This window comes from Dunckerocampus dactyliophorus, chromosome 4, assembly GCF_027744805.1.
Source record: "Dunckerocampus dactyliophorus isolate RoL2022-P2 chromosome 4, RoL_Ddac_1.1, whole genome shotgun sequence".
NCBI lineage: Eukaryota > Metazoa > Chordata > Actinopteri > Syngnathiformes > Syngnathidae > Dunckerocampus > Dunckerocampus dactyliophorus.
In genome coordinates this window covers 23,920,657-23,944,266 of record NC_072822.1, presented here as the reverse complement: position 1 = coordinate 23,944,266, position 23,610 = coordinate 23,920,657, and the positions used below count along the sequence as shown (strand labels likewise).

At 39.9% G+C, this 23,610-nt stretch overlaps 1 protein-coding gene across 2 annotated transcripts in view; it reads right to left on the bottom strand.

The window, feature by feature from the left end:
- gnb1l (guanine nucleotide binding protein (G protein), beta polypeptide 1-like) overlaps positions 1–20,973 on the bottom strand; it is a 38,420-nt gene extending 17,447 nt beyond the window's left edge. Inside the window, exons 1-5 of one of the 2 annotated variants that reach the window (XM_054774770.1) lie at positions 20,832–20,973; positions 10,362–10,516; positions 9,664–9,789; positions 9,407–9,569; positions 5,870–5,962 (exon numbers count right to left, since the gene is read on the bottom strand). In XM_054774770.1, the coding sequence (XP_054630745.1) occupies positions 5,870–5,962; positions 9,407–9,569; positions 9,664–9,789; positions 10,362–10,471 (492 nt within the window). In that variant the 5' untranslated portion in view covers positions 10,472–10,516; positions 20,832–20,973. The remainder of the gene's footprint in view (positions 1–5,869; positions 5,963–9,406; positions 9,570–9,663; positions 9,790–10,361; positions 10,517–20,831) is intronic. The other variant, XM_054774771.1, reaches the window with a different exon arrangement.
- Positions 20,974–23,610: the final 2,637 nt, after the last annotated feature.

The window sequence follows — 23,610 nt, the reverse complement described above, 5'->3', positions numbered from 1 at the left end:
TCATTGAATCGGAATGGTGGTTTGAGGTTTAATTTGGACCCTGTGTTCAGCAGGTTACTGAGACCAAAACCCACAGCTCTTAGTCTTGCAAATGAGGTGAAGGCAGGGCCGAGCCAGAACAATAGATGCTAACAAGCCAGTATCAGAGTCGTTCATACCCAATTCAGGGAGCGACACTTCCCTTTTATCGTAGGTGTGAATAACAGGATAGGATTATACCACTGCTCCGCCCAGGCTTAGTGTAACGAACCAATAGGAGGAGGGTGTTGGCACACCAATTCCGCCCACTCTTACTGTATTTAAGGCCTAAGCTAACAGCACTTATTAGTTTGCTGACGAAGCTCTTCGGATGAGGAGCGAAACGTCCGACACCTTCTACACAGAAGTACAGATGACGTCTCAAGAAGCCTTTTCCTCGATGGACAACTCCTGTACGACTGAGAGCCTACACAGACGCATAGGGATTTTATGTTATACGAAGCATAAAATACATGTAAATAGCCTAATCCGTTCCAAGATCTTCCCAAACTCACCCCTTTGGTATTTGAAAATATTCAAAGACCACCAAATATGGTGGGAAAATATAAGAAAACATTAGCATAAACATAGTAGCGTAACATTCCAATATATTCAAGATTCAAGAGAGTTTTATTGTCATATGCATAGTAAAACAGCAGTTATACTATGCAATGAAAATCTTATTCTGTTCATTCTCCCAAGAAAAGAAAGAAAACACAAGAAAGAATAAGAACATAAGAAACATAAATACCAATAAATTAAGCAACAACAACAGAAGAGACATATAAAATAAGGTAATAAATAAGATTAGTGTAAATGAATAAAACTGAAAAAACAAAAGCAATCTTACCGTTCAAGAGAACGCAAGTGGAGGCAGGAAGGAGGAGGAGGACTAGCCTGAGTCTAAATGCGACTCAAAGAGTCTAAGAGTCAGCTGGTCTCACAGACAAACGCACACGCGCTACACGATAATGCTGTGTGCAAAATTTTAATTTGTAACTTAACTTAATTGTTTAAGTTAGTTTAAGGGCGAATACGAAGAGGAAGGAGTTTGAAGGGACAAGCCTGTCTCTCACACAAACTCATGTACGTGCTGTATAACTCAGCCAATGGAATGAGAGTGTAGGCGGTGCCCCGAAAATCAGCCAATGAGAGCATGATGCGTCAGAAGACGTCACCAAGTGTTAGTCTGAACTTGCACCGACTTGAGGCATTAATAAAGTTGATTGGAAAAAAAAAAGACTTGCACTGACTTGACACTTAATGTTATATGGAATTTCTTCTGTAGTACGAAGCAAAAACTTTACATAAATTCTTTATGTTCAGTGGAATTTATGTAAAAGGAGGTTTATGTTATGCAAGGTACTATTGTATTTTATTTTATGACTTGTTTGACTTTCATAAGCTCATCTTTCTGATTGTCCTGGACACTGTGGACAGACGTCTAGACAATTTGACAGAAAGCACTATTCTTTCAATGATTCTGTAATATCCATCCATTTTCTATACCGCTTCTCCTCTCCAGGGTCGCGGGGGGCATGCTGGAGCCTATCCCAGCTGACTTCGGGCAACAGGCGGGGTACACCCTGGACTGGTGGCCAGCCAATCGCAGGGCACATATAGACAAACAACCATTCACACTCACATTCATACCTATGGACAAATAGAGTCACCAATTAACCTAACATGCATGTTTTTGGATGTGGGAGGAAACCGGAGTACCCGGAGAAAACCCACGCACGCACGGGGAGAACACGCAAACTCCACACAGAGGGAGAATCGAACCCAGGTCTTCCCGATCTCCAGACTGTTACTGTGTGGTCAACAGGCTAACCACTAGACCGCCGTGTGGCCCGATTCTGTAATATCTAACATGTAAATATACAGTATGCCTTAATTCATTTTCATGTAAAAGTATACCACTACTCCTTACAACATTAGCCTGATTTGAATAAATTGCGAACTTTGAAGTGTGGTGAAAACACAAACCACACAGATGACCAAGAACTGTTTTAGTTCTTGGTAATAAAAGTTCCTGGAGATGTTGGTGGAAAAGGGGCTATTGTAAGTTGTTGCGTCTCACTGTGCAAGGTTAGGCTTAGGTTAGCGTTAGTAAGACCAGCCTTTTTGTATGACTAATGCGCATTTCAAATCTTGTAGAGGTCAGTCACAAAATGTTTATCTCACACTCTGCACTGTGTGGTTTTCCGTGGGCTTTGTCTGAGGCAGCGGAAGGGAAGAAAAAACCACATCTCTGCAAAGCATCAGCCTGAAATGATTTAGAATCACTGGAGGTTTTCAACTTTGAAGTCAGATGGCGGTATGTCCTTTATTATAATGTTATGATATTATTTATTATGATATAATTGATCATTATGCTTCATGGAATTAAACATTGAAAGAGCTAGTAGCTCATAAATCAGATGATGAATTGGGTAAAATGATAGGGGAGAGGTGAAATCAGATACAGTGTCAGATGGTTGCATGTAAGGGAATTAAGTATTTGTTGCCCTGCTGATTTCATAAGTTTATGGTCACACAGTCCACATCATGATTGGTTTATTATAGAAGAGAGAGACAGGCTATGAAAAAATCCAGAAAGAAAACCCATTACGTAAATAAAATGTTATAAATGAATTAGTATGAAGTTAAAAGAATTTGGTTCGACATAAATTTGGCTGTGGTCCCAACTTCATCACCTGGATAAAATTACTTTACTTATGTCCTACTGCTTCAGTCCTTAGCAACTCTCAGGTGTCACAACCCTTTAATCTTCACCGGGGAACTAGACAAGGGTGTCCCTTAAGCCCCTTATTAATCGATTGGGCCACAGAACCCCTTGCAATAGCAATCCGCAGCTGTGAGAATATCTCTGGCATATGGAGGAACGGAATAGAGCACAAGGTGGCTTTATGTGCAGATGACCTATTAAGCTTTATTTCACATCCAGATACAGTACCTCCCTACCTGCTTTGTTTTCCCTACTGAATGATTTCGGTCAGTTCTCAGGATATAAATTAAATTTGAATACTGTAAATGTGAAATTTTACCTGTCAACAAGGGGGTGCCAGCATCAGTGTACACAATGTTCCCAATGTTTTAAGATTGTGGAAAACAAATGTACTTTTTTTGGGCATCACAGTTACAAAAAAAGCACAAATGTCTTTTCAAAGGAAATTTTTTGACCCTATTGAATCATACGAGGCAGTTCCTGACACAGTGGTCACCCCTTTCCACTACTTTTTAAATTCCATAAAAATGACCATTCTTCCTAAATCTTTGTATTTCTTTCAATCCCTCCCAATCTTCATTCCAAAGTCCTTTTTTGACACTTTAGACTCTGTTATACCTTCCTATATATGGCACTGCCTAATTTTCGTTGTTATTATTGGGCAGCCAATATTTGATGGTTACATTTTGGTCGTAATATCAGCATTGTCCTGACTGCTCCACATGGGTGGAGATGGAGTTGGATATGGCTAAAAACATCTCTATTCTACTGCAGAATAAAGATTCCATAATGTATGGGCATGTCCACTACGGTACTGAAAATGTAACTGAGCTCCCCAATATGACTTCCCTTCTCTTGTCCATTTATTGTCACGCGGTGTTTTGTTTGTTTATTCATTTGCTGTCTTACATTTAAATGTTTTATCCTCCTAGATTGAAACCGGATTTTCGACTGCTAGTTGGTCTTTTGTAGGAACGCACAATTATGTTTCGACTTTGACTTTGTTCTTCGACTTTGTTCTTTTTGGCTGTGTGTGGCTTGCTTTGGTTTGGGGTTTTTTTGGTTGTTAACTTAGCTGTTTTTACTCTTTTCTTGTTCTCTGCTCAAACTGTCCAAACATTGTGTACAGCTGATTGTGATTTTGTTAAAATTCAATAATATACAAATATTTCTGATTTAAAAAAAAGGACTCATACTTGCTGGAGAAACCTTTGTTGGCACTCAAGTCAGACACTTCTTGCAGAACATCTCAGGAGATATTTTGGTCCACTCCTCTTTACAGATACTCTCCAAAACCTGAGAGTTTTGAGGCTGTTGCTTGGAAAGTCAAAGTTTCAGCCCTTCACAGATTTTCAATGTAGTGTCTCCCCTACCATTCTATTAGGAGGGGACCCAAATAAGATTGAATGAATGTACTTTCATTTTAAGCTAGATCACATCAGAAGTAATTTAAGGATACTTTTCATATAGAACCGCTCAATACCTTGCTATTTTATTAAACAAACAACATTGCCTTTGATGGCTTATCTTATCATGTTATTAATTTGTTCCAAAAAGAAGAAAAACATACAAAAACTGAGGAAATCATCCAATTCCAATTAATCCGTCAGCGCACACAAAAATATTAACACAAAATACATTACATTTTATAGTTACTTTATAGTAATAGCTATTAATAGTTATTTTATACTAATTATAGTTTTATATGCTGAAAATAATGCAAAATATTTAAAAATGGCAAATGGGTAGAAGTTATTGTTGATGCGGACTTCCCGTACACCTTGGCTAGATTGAATTCAAAAGTATTTCTCATCTTCTTTACCAAATTGCTGGAACTCGCAACTTTCTTCGGCCTGTAGTCTCGCTCAATAAAAAAAAGGCGTAGGGTGCTTTGTTTGGGAACTCGATTTTGTGATTTTCACAGTCCACGGCAAGCAGACTACTTGATGACTTAGACACAACGGGCATGCCATTTCTGTCTCTACATGGTGCATTTGCAATTTGGCATCTGCTCTCTATATCATGCATGGGGGAGCAATCACATTAATTAAATACCACTTCATTATTTTATTTCTCACTTACTTTATTGTGGACTAATTTGGAGTCTGTTATTTGTGAAATGTAACTGTGGAGGACGCATGAACGTGCGCATGCATCAGACCAATACTTGGTGTGTTGGGAGGGGATCAAACACTTATTTCTCCAAATGTAACACAAATTTATAAGTGTGTCACGAGAATACTTATTTTCCCCACTGTATACACCCATTCATACACCATAATGTCCCATCTATGATGTGTCCTAATTTTTTCATACGACTGAAAAACACAGATGCGCTCCAAATTAGATGTTTAAATTCTATCCCTCTTGTAAGTTCTATATTTCTGTTTATAGTTCATAGGTTGATAAGTTTATAAACTTGCAGTGTGTTGTAATATACCAACAATACAAAAACTATTTCAATAGTTCAATGTTACAATGTTTTTTTTTTTTTATTGGCCATCATGATTTTTTGAAACAAATGCAATTGTGAAAGGGGGTTGAATAATTCAAATTGCAACTGTATAAACAATAAAAATGAAGATATACAGTATGTTAGACGTGTTATGTTTGATTTATTTATCAAACCAAATTTAGCACGAGCTCAAAACAAGCCCTTACAAAGCTTGAACCTCAACACGGTAATTATCAACCATGAAAATAATTACAGGGACTCGTTAATTTACAAAACAGAAATCAAACTTGTGCCGGGATCAGATTGGATGTACAGCTGCAGGCTGATATATGGCTAAGAACCCCCAGCCATTCCAAACACTCTAATTACAGTGTTGGGACTCTCTGCCAGCTGAGAAGAAACGCTTGGAAAAATGGCCCGGGATGAGCTGTCGGGTTGTAAATTATGTGCCACGTATCGCAAGTGCATTTTTGTTGACTTTTTCTGTTAGTGCCCAATCAGATTGAAGCATGTCCTATAAAGGAATATATAGCGAGGAAATACAAAAAGAGGGAGAATCTACAGGGGTGAACCCTCTGCGCCCAACTGAAAGACAACAACGCAAATCGGTATGGTCTTACTGTAAATGTGAGCTGAACAACACATGAGAATTGGGCGGTGCTTACCTGCCACATCTTGACACACATGACCATCCCCAACTTTGCATTGGGTACCAGGGTGCAAACTGGAGTCTTACTGGGAAGCTCAACAATATTGATCTGAGGAAAGCAAGATGCAGTTACAACATTACAAATGATGACTGACCATTGTCAATATGAATTCAGCAAAGCAGAACAGTAGTTCAGTGAAGTGCACATTACGCTTCAAGAGTTCTGGGCGTAAAGATGCTTAACTGTGATACTTATGCAACTACATTGTACAGTAGTACATTGCGCTCAAATTTTACAGTGTACTTTGGAAGGTTTTAAGGGTTTTACTACAGTCAGGATACCAGTGTTCTCTGATAAAAGTGTGTGTGTGTAAAACCTTCCAGATGTTGAGTACACGTCTCATGTTAACGTGTCTTATCCTTTACTGTTTCAGACATGAAGTTTTACACTCTACAATTAGCTATAAACACCATGCCTCTGCAAACATGTTTTCATATTTCACTCATTTATACACAGCCGTGTGTATGTACATCAGAGATCTTGTAAACTGCTTAATTTGATTGCCTGAATTTCATATACAAAATAAAAGCCAAGCTGCAACCTGAATCTGTCACTTTGGTTCCAGGATCTCCGCAGATCAGATGTTCTGCAACTAGCAGTGTCCATCCATCACCATTTATAATAAATCCATCTGTAGCCTGACCCAATGTTACTTTTGATGAATGACTTGCTCATGAGAGGCCAGGAGTGAAGCATATGGCTAAGCAAGCGTACCCACATTACTACAAAAATGTATTCGTACCTTATCCGTGTTAAATTTGCGTATTCATCCTCATTTGGCCTCACATTAAACCTTTAGGGCTTTCAAACTTGTGGCCAGCGAGCCGCACCATCTTTTGTGGCTCCCTACCTGCCATCAACATTTAGTATAAGTGTGACTCACGCACCCTGGGGAGACGGTCAGAGGTGCTTCAGCTTGTTTAAAAGAAAACGCTCTTTAATTTGGCGAGAAATAGCCAACACTGAACGCGCAGTGAGCTTGTCACACAGTGAAATGAATAGGGAGGTCACCAGATAGAACACTCACTACAATCACACAAACACACAAATGACAGCACAACTTGAAACAGGTAAGTAAACACACGTAGAGCAACTACTACTACTGTGGGGAATAATAAACAACACAGTGGTTAACTATAAATTTCTACAAAACAAGTGCCGCAAAGCATGCTGGAAAGCCAGAAGCCCTCCCAGCGATGAGACCGTTGCGGCTTATTTTTGTAAAAAGTTGCTTAAAGTACACGTTTAAAGGGAATGTAAGTGTTGTTTATTATCATCTACTAGTAGTGGTATTTACCCTGTGTATGTGTTATCTTCCTGTTGCATGTTAAGTTGCTGTGTGATGGTTAGAGCGTTATTCTTTTTTGACACCATGAGTCAGACTGTTATGTTGAGCAATGACCTCTTGATGTTTCCAATGTATTGACTCATTCCAAGTTCTGTCCTGGCATACTACTTGCACAAATAAAAAATAACTTCATCTACGCAAGCTGAAGCGACTATGATCATCTGTAGTGTGACTCAAGAGCGGCACCACATTATATATTTTTTTTTATCACTTATGGTCTGCCATAGCTCAGGTTTATTGACAAGTTAGTCAATTGGTTGAAATGTGTTTCACATCCAGTGACCCCCAGTTAAACTGAGTTTGAGACCCCAGCTTTAGGCGAGCAATCTGTTTTTCCGCCACCACCTCAGCACGCCTAATACAGTAGGCCTTACGGACTTGTCAATGCCTCAGGTGATCTGCTGCTCATGTGTTTCATCATCCTGATGATAAATATGTCTTTTTAATACATTTTTTGCTGCCACAATATGCTGGCAGGGCATTTATTATAGTGTAACAGATAATCTTTATTCTGTTTTCTTGTCAGTATGCCATTAATGCTTCAACAACACTGCATTTTACACGTGGCCCTGAAAAACATCACCGCGTATACTCTGTGGCCAAGTGTGTATTCATTGTTTCTTTTGAATTTGCTCATGGGTGTCATATTTGAGCCTGATAAGCATCTGTCTCAGCCAGTTATGCCTGTGTAATTGAGTGGAGAGACAAAATGGCAAAATCAACAGTGGCCTCCTTCTTGGTCTTGGATGTTGCATATGAGTGTGTTTCTGTCTGTGTCTGTTGGGACAATGGCATTATTGAGGTGCTCTGGAGTCAAAGGCGCCCTGATGCCTGGCCTGCTGGATAGGGGTTAGCAGAGGCACGTTTGGGTGGATCAGGTGACTATTCTGTCCCTTTCAAGTGTGGGTCATCCACAGCAGAGCAAGTAACATGAATCTGAAGGCAATAAAAGATGTCTGAATAGCTAGCTGCCCTTTACCCACTCGGACCTTGGCCCAGCACCAAACACTACAGGCTTGTGGGTGTTGAGCATAAATGATATGATGCAGCAGGGATTTTATCCTGCACTCATCTCTTCAGGTCAGGGAATTCCCATGTTCAACACAGAAGTCAAAAAACAACACAGCCTATTTCGTCTCACTGTGCCCATGCATTGAATGCATTCACTGATGTTAGACGCCACAGCCATTGACTGCGAACTATTGATTTCCAAAGTGTGCCACATGACATGAAGGCTACTTTTGTAAAGATGCTATTTGCATTGCTGTGTGACACAGGTGTATGCAGTGGATTCCCGCACAGTCGCAATTTAGCATTCACGGTCCTGAAAATTTGAGGCTTTTTCATAAAAAAAAAAAATAATAATAATTGTTCTCTGAAAATAGTCTTTTTTTTTCCTCCAGAAAACACATCTGATTCAACCTAAGTTGGTAGTCATTTGTAGATATGTGACAATACAGGTAAAATGCATAGCATACATGAACCACTGTTAAAAAACCCACAATTTTTATGTTTATGTTTTTATGCTTCACTGATAATGTTTTTTTTTCATCAAGAAATTTCACACTTTGTTCAGCAGTCCATAAAGGCAGCATAGCTGCTCTGAGACGCAAAAGTGAAACTTACATACTGTATAACTTCTGCAACATGACTCTGGTTCCATATGTTCAAGGATCATCCTACATTGTCATTCACTGATGGTGAGTAATTATACATTTTATACTTTAAAATGCGTTTAATAAGTGTATATAAGGCATACGTCAAGCTAGTAAGAGGGTTGGGAGAAGGGGTGGGGAGGCGAGAAACCAAACATTTTATGGGCGTCTTAATTACTGGATTTTGGCCATTTGCTGGTGGTCCCGGACTTTAACCCCACGAAAAGCAGAGATCTACTGTACTCAAACATTACACAAGCAAGTGACCGGAATGGCCAGAAACACAAGAGGCAACATGATTAACTTGAAGTTATCACACATTTATAGTTTTTAACACATGCATGAAACAACAGGAGAACAGTAATCACAAACAATGATAGATAGTGTAATGCAAACTAGGAATTTAAATTTCTTAACACTTATACTTGGACAACCTGTTACAACTTGGACAGCAGGTGACCACTGGGTTTCAATACCTCCATGCCTCACCTCCTCTGTTTGTTGACCCGCAAAGGCGAGCAGGCAAGTCCTCGATCCTGTCTCCAGCAAGGAGCACTGACAGAATCCAACGCTGCCTGTACTCAGAGAGTCCACAAGCTCACTGCGACCTCGACCCAGATCCCACAGACAGACCCTCATGTCCCGTCCCTGACTTATCCAACAAGAGGAAAAAGAAAGAGGCAGATGTCTCATGAAAAACTGGAATGGAATCACAACCGCAACACCAACAACAACAGCATACTTACCTAATGAGTGTATCTGTCGAGGATAGTGTATTGACCCAGATGACTGAACTTCCAGAATGACCTTCTACAATTCTCTCTGCTCTCCTGATGCTCAGATTCCACATATGAATGGCACCCTTCCCTGATCTGTAAGAATGAAAGCTCTGTTTGTTATTCTCACAGTTAAGGCCAACATCTGACTGCCTGTGAAAATGTAAGGACCTGCATAAAATGACAATCATTCATAAATAGTGAATGCCATGTGACTGCGAATCCTCCGAGCTGCAGGCTTTCAGCTTAATGTAAAATACGGATATGTCCATCCATCCATCCATCCATCCATCCATCCATCCATCCGCTTCAGCTTATTCAGGTCCCGGTCGCGGGAGTGGCAGTCTCAGTAGGGAAGCCCAGACTTCCCAGTCCCCAGTCACCTCTTCCAGCTCCACCGGGAGGACACCAAGGCATGTCCAGGCCAGCTGTGAGATACAGTATAATCCCTCCAGCAGTGTCCTATGCCAATTATGTCATTTCATATCCATCTTGTTGACATCTAAAGGCAAATTGTACAACTTCTGCAAATACTTCTGGACAAGTAGAGATGAATATACATTCCACAATAGGTGGTACTGATGCCAAGCCAAACTCAACTAATGCTAATTATAAAATCATACCCTTTGTTGTTACTCTATAGGTATGAGATTAGGCCATTATCTTACCCAGAGAACAGGAGAGGAGTGTCTCCTCCATGGCAACTGAAGTGAAGGGTGTTGATGGGTCCACCGGCGCCCCTCAGGGTGTAGATTGGGCACGGAGCAGGTCGAGACATCACTGCACTTCATGCAGTTACCACAAAGCCATCTCACAACGGCCACTGAAACAGAAAAATGACAAATGTCAAGCACTATGGATGTTTTGCTGTTTGAGATGGTTCCACAATAATGAAATGATTTTTAATCAAACACACAATCAAGGCCCATAAAGAAGCTTGAATGTAACAGCTGTGAGGTACTGTAACGGTGAAAATGGTACACAGAGGGCTACCAAAAAGTGATACCACATGGACTGATTATCGTACAACTTGAAACAAGGCGAACATGTAATGCCCCTCGGATTCACTCTACAATACTGTACTACTTTTACTCTTTTTTTAAAGAATGAATTAATTTTATACTGAAAGGGAATAGCTTCAACTTGCTTTAAAAGTCTGTCACACAGCAGACAGTTGTTTCACATACCGTCTGTATGTTCTCTATTGTTAGTGACGACAATCCCTGCAGCTACATGACTTCCTCCTTGCAGTCTGTATGATAAACACCTTTCTTACTCAATACGTCATAAATCACAACTTGTGACAGCCTAATTACAGTAAACAGACACAGATTCAGGTTTCTCACTCTTGCGATCAACCGTTGTCCTAGAGGCACAGGTAAGGGCTGAGGCTTTTATGTCGTCTGTCGGCTTGGCAGCTCAGGAAACCTACTCGACTAAAGTATTCTGCTAAGAAACACGTTAAATTGCAGCACGATCACGTAAGTGGCTGTCAATAATGACATATTTTCACTGTGACCGGAGGTGAACCAAAGTAACAAATAGATGTTGCTGACATCCACATACAGTATATACCAGGCGTCGGCAACCTTTGGCATCAAAAGAGCCATTCTGAGAAAACTGAGAGCCGCACAACATGACACAGCTTAAAAACTTTTACGAGTTTTAATCTTTTCAAAATTGTACGTGTTACAACAACAGAATTCAACTGACAGAAGTGCATAGTACATGTGTAGACTTTGAAATAGTTTAAACCAGGGGTGTCCAAAGTGCGGCCCGGGGGCCATTTGTGGCCCGCAACTGTGATTTTATCGGCCCGCAGCACGTTCTAAAAATGTAATTGAACAAGGAAACATAATAAACAAACAGCAGCAGCAGCACAAATGGGAAAATCAATCAAAAGTCAAAATATTAAGAGAAGAGTTGCAATCTAGCAAGGCAAGTTTCTAGCAAAAAAAAGCCATAATTTCACAAGAATGAAATAATAGCATGAGGAAATATGTCATTTTAGTAGTAAGAAATTTAAATATTAAAGAAAAATGTATTTTTAAACTAAAAAACAATGAATAAAGACCTCATTTTTGGAAACTTAGGTTGGGGGGAAAATGTATAACATGGGAATAATTTGGAAATATTAGGAGAACAAAATATATAAGAAGAAAATTGAAATATTTGGAAAATTATACAAAAAAATCAGAAATGGAAAACAGCAAAAAAATTTTACCAGAGTAAAGTCAAAATATTAAGAGAAAAATATAGTTTCTAAATGTGAAAAAGTTGCAATTTTACGAGAATGAACTGGTAATATGAGGAAAAATATAATTTTAGTAACAATGTTTAATAAAATAAAACAGAAAACATGAAAAAATACATTATTTTTTTTAAAGAATAACAAATATCATTGGAATAAAGCTATAATTACGAGAAGAAAATGTACAAAAGGAAAGCTGAAATGAAATAGTTGGAAAACAGCTGTAATTTTTTGAGAATAAAGTCAAAATATTAAGAAAAAAACTCAAAATCGAGAACAAAAGTCACAATTTTACAAGAATAAACTATTATTATTATTATTATTATTATTAAACTATTATATTACAAAGGTGAAATGCAGTTTTTCTTGGGCTGCATATAGCTTCTTAGCATATCTCTATGTGTTGGTTTGCAAAATAGTGGCCCTTGCATCTTTTCATTTTTCAGGATGTGACCCTCACTAGAAAAGGTTTGGACACCCCTGATTTAAACACTGAAATATACAGGCTATTTTGAGTTGTTCCCATGTTTGTGTAAAATTAAAAGAAAATGTTGCAAACTTGAAACATAAAAAGTCCCTCAGAGTTCACATATCTACATATCAGTGCTGTCTGCTCCATATCATTTACATCACTTGACTCATCACAGGCAATTCGATATGCTTGGACTGAATTCATGTCATCAATTTGCCAACTGGTGATGTTTGTTGCCATTCTATTGGTCTTGTCCTTTACTGCATTTGCAGGGAGGTGCATTTCTTTCATTTTCTGAATAATTTGTTTATTTTTTTTAATTCGGAGAATAGATATTGTGATATTTTTATGAACAACTCTTTCATATATTCTCCATCTGTAAACGGCCTCCTCCTCCAGTCCTTACGCTCTCCAGTGCAGCGAGTCAGCTACAACACCAGCAGCTGTAATCGTGTATGGAGCTTTCATCCACTTCTTGAAAGTATGTTTGCTCTGCTCAACCTTCCGTAGTAGTTCGGGGGTAGCACACTCAAGACGTCTTTTTTGTGTGTCATTATCACACTGGCCCTCCTCCCCCTTCCCTTGCTCATCCAATCAGCGGTCAGAACACAGTGTAGATGTATTCACGGACTTGTGGTGAGTAGGATATTTCACACTCTTTTTGAAAACGCAGTTCCTCTGCTTTGGTGTTAAAAAAAAAAAGAGCTCAGCGTGGGAGCTGCAACATGGGGGGCTGAAGAGCCGCATGCGGCTCCGGAGCCGCATGCGGCTCCGGAGCCGCGGGTTGCCGACCACTGGTACAGTATATATATAGTTGTGCATGTAATGACAACTCTTGAGTTTTTAATATAATGTTATTCTCCTTTGCACACTGTCAACACTGTGTATCTAACTGACCACTGACCAATAAAACATGTTTCATCATTTTGTGATGTGGCTGGACCAGTAATGGTGATGTTAATAATCGCTGTTTGTGTTGTGTTTTTATAACATATACATTTTGTGAATAAACCTTTTCTTGTTAATGAAAAAAAAAAAGTCATTTGGACAAATTATCTTTTGATTGGACTGGATTTTAATAGTAATATTATCCACCTACTTTCTACCGCTTATCCTGTTAAGGGTCACAAGCTGAAACCCAGACTACACCCTGGATTGGTCGCCGGTCATTCAGAGGACACATGTGGAGACAGACAACCATTCATACTCACATTCGCACCGAGTGAGTCACTGAACCCATGCTGCCTGCCCTGAAGTCAGACGTGTCAACCACTAGTCTATTTCCATGGTAATATCAGTCAAAAGTGTCTTTTTTATATTCACTTGTATTCACTTATTATATGCAAATTGCAATAAGACTTTTTGTCCATGTTTCCCCCTTATGTTACACAGGGATTGTCAAATGTATGATTTACTGTCTGCAAAATATTGACTGTCATTGTATCAAATCACCATTTCCTCTGCAAATTACTGTAAATATATTTAAGGCTGCAACTAAAAATTAGTTTGTTACTTGATTAATCTGAAGATTGTTCTTTCGATTAATCGAGTACCGGCAGTTGTCAATTAATTGGATAATCGATAAATCATTGATTCATTGTCACAGCTCTAATTACTGTGTATTGTCAGCAACTCTGCATTTCACACCAATAACTGACCAAATTATGCCAGAAGTGAAGAACAAAGGCAGCGTTTCCTACACATTCATTTATTTGTGGCGGCCAGTCACGAATACATTTGGATGGACACAAATTGATTTGGCGCTACCTGTTCGCCCTCGCTCATAAACACATTATAACAGGACTGTCTGTGAATGGAACGTTCCGTTTAAACACCGTACAGTAGATGGCATCGGAACGCTGCTTCTCAACACACCCCATACGCACCGGCTCTGCCAGACAATAAGAAGACGAAGGGATCAGTCAACTTAGAGACTTTGTCGCTATATTTGTCGAGTATTCCGACCGCTCTAGATTCTGGTTTTCCAAAAAGCTACGAGCAATTCTAGTTACTTTTCCTGGTATCATTGGACACTTTTGGAGACTAACATAAATGTAAGTATCATGCTTCTCAACAAGCAGTTGGTGCTGCTGAGAGCCTTTCCCCCATTCTCAAAGCATGTAAAAGCTTGTTACACAAAAAAAACACACACACACAAAAAGAAGGGACATAAGAAAGTTAATTTGTAATTCTTCTGCTTTTCATGTATTTTGCTTACTTTTTCCATCATGGGACCAACAGTGGTCCCAAGTTGATCATCCAGACACATCCTTACCTTTACATCTTGCCCCTTGCAATTGGCATTGAAATGGGAGCCTGGGGCATACAAGGGCAGGTCATTTTGGGTGGTGCTTAATTTACCCTTGTGAGTCTGTGAAGCAGCTACAGATGCTACACTAACCCATCTCTTCAAAATCAGATCGAGCCATTGGTATCGCCATTATAAAAATCTACATTATTTAGCTCTTTTCAAGTAGTGGAAACAGTATGTTTATCAATGGGACGGACCAAAGCATATGACTGCTTTGCAAAAGGCGTATCTATGGAGCAAACCCGACAGCGAATGTTTAGGACAATAACTGTACAAACTTGTTTTTGCATGGTATGAAGAAAATGGCAAAAAGCAACAATGTTTTTGGAGGGTCTATCGCTTAAGCTGATGGGTGGGTAAGACTGCATTCCTGGGCCAGAATCCTGTGCCTGTGTGTGTGTGTGACAGGGGGAGGCTCACCCTGATAACAGGTGGATTAGGCTTTACTCATTGTCCTCTTTGCCAAAGAGCCATGTGTAGCTGTGACTCATAGACAGAGTAGCTTGTTTTCACTATCTAAAGACCAGGGGGTGTTCAACTTTCCACTGGCAATTCCTGCTCCCTTTCAAACAAACACAACAGCAGGGGACAGTGATGGAGGTGTCACTGTGTAGGTGCTGTTGGCTGCCAAGCCAAACTATGTTCATAAGATGAGTACAATGGCTACTTTCCCCTTCATGACTTCCCCAGTGGACTGTTTCTTCTGTTTAACCAGGCGTCAGCATTTCCAGCTGCTGAGCATTGCTGAACAATGGCTCTGTCATGGTGCCAGGCCTCGTCACCCAAAAACCCAAATATAAACAACTGACGCAGGGATCTAAACATACTGTAAACAAAAAGACGGCAGGGTGTCACTCTGATCTGTTTGCAAATCCAGGAGGATTTGCAGAACAAACAATCAATGTTCTCATTTTTTTTCGTGCAAAATAGCAACTTGTAAAGACTGTAAACAGAGGTCATGTGATCAATCAAAGATCACCAATATTATCTGCAGCCCTTATTTCACATGTACTGTAGTATTACAATTATAGCTGATTAAAAATGTGTAATGTGCCAGTGAAGTAATCCACTTATGGTCCTGACGGTCTCATTTAAAGCATGCACGTAAAATATCTAATTTGGGACCCATGGAGAGGAGGCAGAAGAGAAGGGTTGAGGCTCCTGCTCCCCATTACAGGCAAGACAGCTCTAGGTAATATGACTCTAGGTCAATGGATAAAGGCAGTTTTTCTCTTCTCGGGCTATCTGTCCACACCTACTGTGTAATTAGGCCTAATTATGAGAAAAAGGTCCGCTTCCCCTTCATGTTATTAAATAAGAGCCAACCTCATCTGCCAAGGATCTCTCAACACCAGCAGAGGGGCTGGCGACCTTCAGATCAAACATAGCTTCTATCTGTGCGCCGCCACACCCTTTCTTCTCCTCAACACATAACGGGCCCAATAGAGGCACCGGCGTTATGATACCAGGCATCCAGGTTTTTTGTTTTTGGAGAGGCTGCAGTGATGGGGGAGAATTGTCCACATTCCTCATTTGACTCAAGTGCTGGTATCATATGATCAGCTGCTCTCCACCCGAGCTGTGCCCTTGTCAAATTCTGCCATTCATAAATAAGATCAGGCAGGAGGGACATACTGATCACAGGGGCTTATCAGAGAAGCTTCATTATGCCGCTGCTTCACAGGCGCCATTATGAAGGCATGGGATCCCAAGATACCTTGCTTTGATATCAGGTCAATCAAATGGGAGAGCTAGGCTGCATGATGAATAAATGAAAAACTGATACATTGACACATAATTTGAAAGAATGCACTACAGATAGCAATCAATTAGGGGGTTGAGAGGCAGATTACATCATATACCTTAAATTCTGGTGTAAAAGCCGCACCTGTGTATAAGCCGCACATGTCCACATCATAAAATGGCATATTGTGGCGCACATGAGTCCGTGAGGACCATGCAGCTGTTTATTTGACAGAAGCCAATCATGAGCTATGAAAAAACACACAACAAGCTTGTCAACCCATTGGAAATTGCATTGTCTGACTCACGGTGTCTTACAAAGACCACTAAACTCATCACACAGCAACTTAACACCCAACATTTAAAAGTTTTCCCATAATGCATTTTGTTTGAGCAAAGCATTTCATTGGAAGACAAGTAGCATAGAAAATGGATGGATGGCGCTGCAAGGTTGACTCTGTCCACCAGAGGAGCCCGGAGCGAGGCTGACGTCATTGCAGCGCCCCAATGAATGCGTTGCTCAGACACAATGCTTTATGGCAAAACTAAAAGTTTTTTTCATTTTGAACTTGTATTGGTACATGTTTGTATATTCCTCAGGTATATCTTAGAGAGAGTTAATTTGCTCTGTGAGAAGTTTTGTGTTTTATAACATGACACTGTGAGACTGTTATATTGTTATACTGTTATATATAATTAGTAGCAGTTCTGAAGTAAAGGAGATGTCACGAGATTGGAATTTGCTCATAAATTAGCCGCACTGCTGTTTAAGCCGCAGGGTTCAAAGTTTAAGAAAAAAGTAGTGGCTTATACAAATTATGCTAATTTTTATAGACCACACGTTTAAAAATAAAAATTAACTTTCTTCTGTTGCCTTATTTCAGGGCTGGGCGATATGAACCAAGACTCATATCCCGATACATTTAGGTTGCATATCGATATACAGTACGATATATATCCCGATATAATTTAAGCAAGGTGAGTTTAGACAAAATCAAAGCCAAATATGCGTGTCAAGTTGTTTAAAAAAAAAACAAACTTAACATGAGGATATTTTTTTTTTTATTTTAAAGCTTCATGCAAGCTTCTGCTCCGCCCATCCTCCCTCCTCCTGCATGCAGGGAAGAGGGAGACACAGCACAAATCCAGTCTATAACGATATCAACGATATGGTTGGTTTTGAGATTGTGCTTAAAGTAAATATTGTGTAAGTGTGGCGCACAATACACATAGGAGTCCACAAGTGAGACGTACAAAAAAATGTACATTTTGCCCAAACCTGACACCAGTAAAACATACGAAAGACACACGTTGGCCGTACAGACAATGCACAAAGACGTACAAAGTGCATAGGTTTTTCATGCAACATGAAAAATATGTAAGCGCCAATAGAGTTTGACAAAACAAAGAACCTCTGCGGCCCGTCTGCGGTTTGAAAATCAGCACGTCACACGCGTGCCCACCATGCGTTTCTTGCGCTTTTTTTGCACGTAGACCGGCCATAGGAGCCCGTACGACCAGCTGTAACCTAGGCTTAAGTCGGCAACAAAGATCCCTCCTTCTACGTCTTCTTATTCTCTGGCAAGCCAGGCGCGTATAAGGTTGGAATGAAAAGCTACATTTACAGACAATCCCATTTTAATGTGTTAGCACCAAATCTATTTGTTGCAATCCAAAAGTATTCTGGGCGAGCCGCCAAAAAACTATGAATGTATGGTAAACACTGGATAGACTTCCAGTGAAAATACAACTTGAACTATGAACCATCAAGCCACTGAAATTGTTTGTGTAAAAACTTTGAATGCTGCACTGACTGGAAGTCCACTGCTGCTAAATAATACTTTACATATAAGGTCCTTGCTTATCGTCATCTCTCTATGGGGGCACTTTGTCATTGACCAAGCTCTGCAACTGCGGCCTTTCTGCCCGAACCTCCCCCCCAACTGGTACAGATACTGAGGAGGAAACCAACTTGCAGAAAGGAGAGGCAGTCCATTATAAAACTTCAGTTAGACAAACAACATGGGAAGCAGTTAGGAAGCCACACGCCCTTTATTGTGTCTTGGTGGGGAGATTTGGACTGGATAAACAGCCCCCCGCGTCAGATAGAGGCTGAAGTCAGACACAAGTGCACCAACACCCACTGTCAGTCACAGATCCACTGAGCGGGAAGAGGTGGCATTGTTTGCGTGAATAGCGTGAATGCTAAGCAGGGGCCATTGCAGATAAGGCCTCAATGCCTTGTGGGTGTCATTGAGGCAAGCACTGATGGAGCACAATGTCACAGGGCCCTGATTTAGAAGGTCCTGTCTGTGGTCAACAGGTACCTGGGTGCTTATCTGTTTGCATTATCATCCATTTCCTCCATAAGGTCATTTAACTGAACACCATAGGATAGAGGAACACAAGAGGGTCAATAGCTTAAGTGTCATACATAGACACTTGTTTCAGAGCGATGGTCTAAACATCAGCAGAGATGTCCATACAGCTAGAGTGAGGATAACATGCCCTTTGTGCTACAATTCAAACAACATACACTATACGGACAAAAGTATTGTGACACAGGGCTATTACACCACCAGGGCCGATAATGGAAACGAGTGTGGAGTGGATTGCTTTCTTTGAAACTATTGGACACTGAAACGGACACAGAAATTAAATGAAAATGTACCCTAATTCTGAGGGATATTAAAAATTCTCTGCAGATGGGGTAATGGGTAGACGTGGTAGTAATAACTACATTACATAAAATTATATTTAGAAACTGTAACACTGAATCACAGTTTACTGGTAAACATTTACTATTCCCTCCCTTCACAGTTTGCATGTATATATTTCATTTACCAATAAAAAGTGGTGCCACTTGTGTTGGATGAAAGGGCCTCGCAGCTTCAGTTCTAGATCATTCCTAATGCAATGTGCGGTCTAGTTAAGTTCTTCCACACCTAACACATCCAGCTATGACTTTGTGTATGGAAGATATTTTGTGTACTGGAACACATCCACATCCGTCCCCAAACTGCTCTGGAACAATAAGATTGTCTGAAATGTCTCGGGACGTTCAAGACGTTCAACGGGACAAGGTGTGTCTAAATACTTTTGTCCATTTAGCAAATTGTGCAACATGGGATGCAACGCAAAATCATGTGCCTTGCGGACATGAGCAAAATAAGACATTTATATGTCAGTATTTACAGTCTCAGGATAGAACTACCATTCATAGCAGATTATTCATGTTGATACTGTACTGTATGTTACAGTATATGATAAAACAATGGAAATGCAGTGTTTCCATTTATTTTTGGTGGCCCGCCACTAATAAATTTGGACTGCCAAAGACACAGTTGGTGCAACATGTGTTTGTTTTGTTTTTTTATTTGCTTCTACCTGTTCGCTGTCAGTCCCATTATAATGGGACTATCTGTGTCGCTTGTCGTTACAACTCCATACAGCTGATACACTCTGTATCAATATAGTGAGATATTAGATGTACAATTACATGTACATTATCTTTAAAATAAAATCAGCACACTTACATGCAGCCTAGGAACAATCATGAATGCTCCCCCCCCTTTCATTTTGTGCGGCTACAGCTCCAAGAAATGAAGCCTTCACCAGTAAGTCAATAACTTCTGTTGTGAAAGAAGGTTTAAAAACATGAGGAAATGTGACAAATTTCTTATGACACAAACCAAAAAGCTCTGTTGTACCCGTCCACACACAAACACTGAGTCTGAGTTGTTGAAAAGTTCCACTATGGTCAGAGCTTTGTTTTATGGACAATTAGGCAAATTAGACGATGACGATGGAACCCCATGTAAACACAGATAGATTGTGTCTTGTGGGAAACACTGAATGAGTTGAACGAAATGAGTATAAATGGGACATGAAAGGATGGAAGCGCGTATCACACTTTTAAATGAGTAGAGGGTCCTGCTCTCATGCAGTTGCATTTGGGGCTTGTGTGCGTTTTTGATATTTACAGCATTTTTTTATCCTGCATGTCAATGCAACAGTATATATATATATATATATATATATATATATATATATATATATATATATATATATATATATATATACACATACATTTGAGCGTCATGCTTATGAAATAGTCATACAGTGATTACATTAATTGTGAGCAAAACAGCTCGGTGCTCACATCTTAACTTTCGGTTCTTTAGCTCTCCAACGATAAACTAGATAGTCTATAAATGCTAAGACGAATATTTGAACATGAGGGTTAGCAGAAGAAGAAGCATCTATAAAACACGACCAGTCACAGACGACCAAGTCGTTTGCCAAAATAAGTAGCAAAGACTCTGGTAGCAAAGAAAGATTAGCAAAAAGGAACAAAATACCCTTTCTGGCAGACAGTGGTGTTTTCAGTTGTCAAGAGGACGCTGTTGCCGAAAACGAAGGACCATACAAAACGTGCGCCACACATTAAAGGACCCTTGTTTACAACTGTAGAGCTGTCCGTAAATATGCCTGTACAAAAATCCCTCTCGTCCTTCTCTTTCTGCCTTTTTCAGTGTGCGTGCGTGCCTGCGCGTGTGTGTGCTTGAGAGAGAGAGCTAGAGAAAGAGAGAGCGAGAGAGCGAGAGAAAGAGAGAGAGAGAGTAAGAGATGGAGAGAAAAGGAGAAAAGCACTGTATTTTTTTAATACATGATCTATACAATATATAGATATACATGCAGTCATCGAAAAAAATATTAGACCACCCTTGTTTCTTCAGTTTGTTGATCTGTTCTTACATGAATAGCTATAGCATCGTACTGCCAAAAATGTAACTCTTATGAGCTATTTTTGTTGTCATTGTTATATTTCTCCAAACAAATGTACCTTTAGTTGTATCAGGCATTAAAATGAACAAGAAACTGAGGAACCAAGGGTGATGTAATACATTTTTCCATGACTTTATTGAAGCAACTGCAGTTGCTTCAATAAATACATGTCCGTGTGATGTCCGGTCATGGTCCGTGACCAAATTAAAATGAAACAACACCCAAAAAAAAAACAAAAACGAGGAAAAAAGCTAAACAAAAACCACAGTGTAAAGAGAAAACGTTATACTGTACATGTACAGTATATGTAATATATACTGTATGTAATGTTTTTATTTTCATAATTTTACAACATTTTTAGGCGATTGAACAGCTACTAGGAAATAAAGCATTTAAGCAAGATAGGCTTTATATGGATGTGTGTTTTTTTACCACTTCTAAAGATAAAGACAATAAACGTTACTCGATTCAGTCAGCCTGTCTGTGACGTCATCGTCTTTCGGGTGTGTGGTGGTCATGGGAGTTGTAGTGGACATGTGAAACACTGTTGAGTCGCTTCTTTTTCGTACGGTCAGCCGTACGTCAACGTTGCCGCCATATTGAATGAGGCAAGAGTCGAAGCGGAAAAGATGCCTCATTCATGTGCTGCATGGAAGTGTACGACTCGTTTTACTGCCCAAACCAAATCCCAGGGAATGACCTTTCACAGGTAAGGCTTATGTATAGTATTTGGCCCATAGACTGCATGATTTGGCCGTTATAACATCGTTTTGAGAGCATAATTGCCAACGTTGTGGAAAACACTGTATATCCGCGCACAATTCATTTATTGTCATCTCCCACTCTGTCACTATTCTCAGACATACTCGCATACACATATGCACATACATGAAACATGTCAGTCATGTCAGCCATGAATGTGTATCTCTGACACACACGCACACACAGGCACACACGGTGCTGTCAGAACAAATGTGGAATGATGAGATTAAGAATGTGGGATAGTTGACATCACTTTATACTAGCAAACATGTCTGATCGAGTAGGCTAAGTGTAATATAAGCATGAGTTATATGTTAATTCGGCCAGTACAGGTGAGAAAGTTTCAACACCTAATTGAAGATACCATACCACATTCATTTGCTGAGGAATTTGCATCATGTCCCTCACCCTTGAGTGCAAAGTGCAGGTTTGGATTGCACTATTTAAAGTAAGTAATGAATCATGGCACGCTATACCACCCTCTCTTCATCACGATTTTGTATTGCATTTTTAAGTCATTTTTTGTACTCATTGATAATTTATTCTTAAAGGGATAGTTCAGATTTTTTTACATGAAGTTGTATGACATCCCCATCAGCATCAGTGGCCTATAGCAATAGAGGCTTACGCCCCATTTGTTCACGGGAGTCCAGATCTGGTCGAATTTTCGTGACGAGGAAGGTAGTTTTGCTCAGTTGCTGGGTCATTTAAGTAAATAGTTTGGCTTCTCAAAACTGCGCACTGTCGCCTCTCCTTTCGTGTGTATGTGATGAAGACGCATCTCCATCCGTGACGGAACGCCGCGGCCATCTTGTTTATGTGTGTTCCACAGCGGGTGAAGATGCGAGCGTCTTCATCACATACAAACGAATGGAGAGGCGACAGCACGCAGGGACACGGTGGGAGACAAATATAACGCCGAGCGATGTGTGAGGTCTGATTTTTTTGAGGAGGCATTTTTATGATGCAAATGTACTACTCTTTTGTACGCATTGAAATCGTATCGGCAAAATACCCACTGCATTTTTGCTTCAGTGCAAAAAGTTTAAAAAGTTTGGACACATCTGTGTCAGTCAAAACCTCTACGCCATCAGTTACTGAACAACAGTAATGTAATATTATTTATGTAACTTATTTAATAGCAAAAAACATGAAATTAACTGTGTGGTAACAGTCACAATCCATGAAAAGGTTTTTTTTCTTTTTTTTTAAACATTCTTTTTGGTCTAATTGAGAAAGCGAGACAGGGAAAACACACAGCGCACTAATCCACAGAACACACAGACTCCTTTCACAAGAGGTCTGGGAGAGACCTTTATTTGTCCATTCCTATCACTGCGAAAGGAGGATTCGAGCTCAGATAAGTTTGAGCTAGAAGATTAGATGAAACCAGAGTGTTTTAAACCTCTTCTGTGGGCCGTGGATTAGAGTCAGTCAGTCCCATGTACGCCAAAATGAAACAATAAAGGGTAGGGGTGGATCAGTGGGAGATGGTGCACACCATGCAAGGTATTAGCCCACAACTTTAACATCAGGGAGGAAGTTCTCATGAATTTAAATTAATTGCACATCGAATTTGCTTGAAATTCA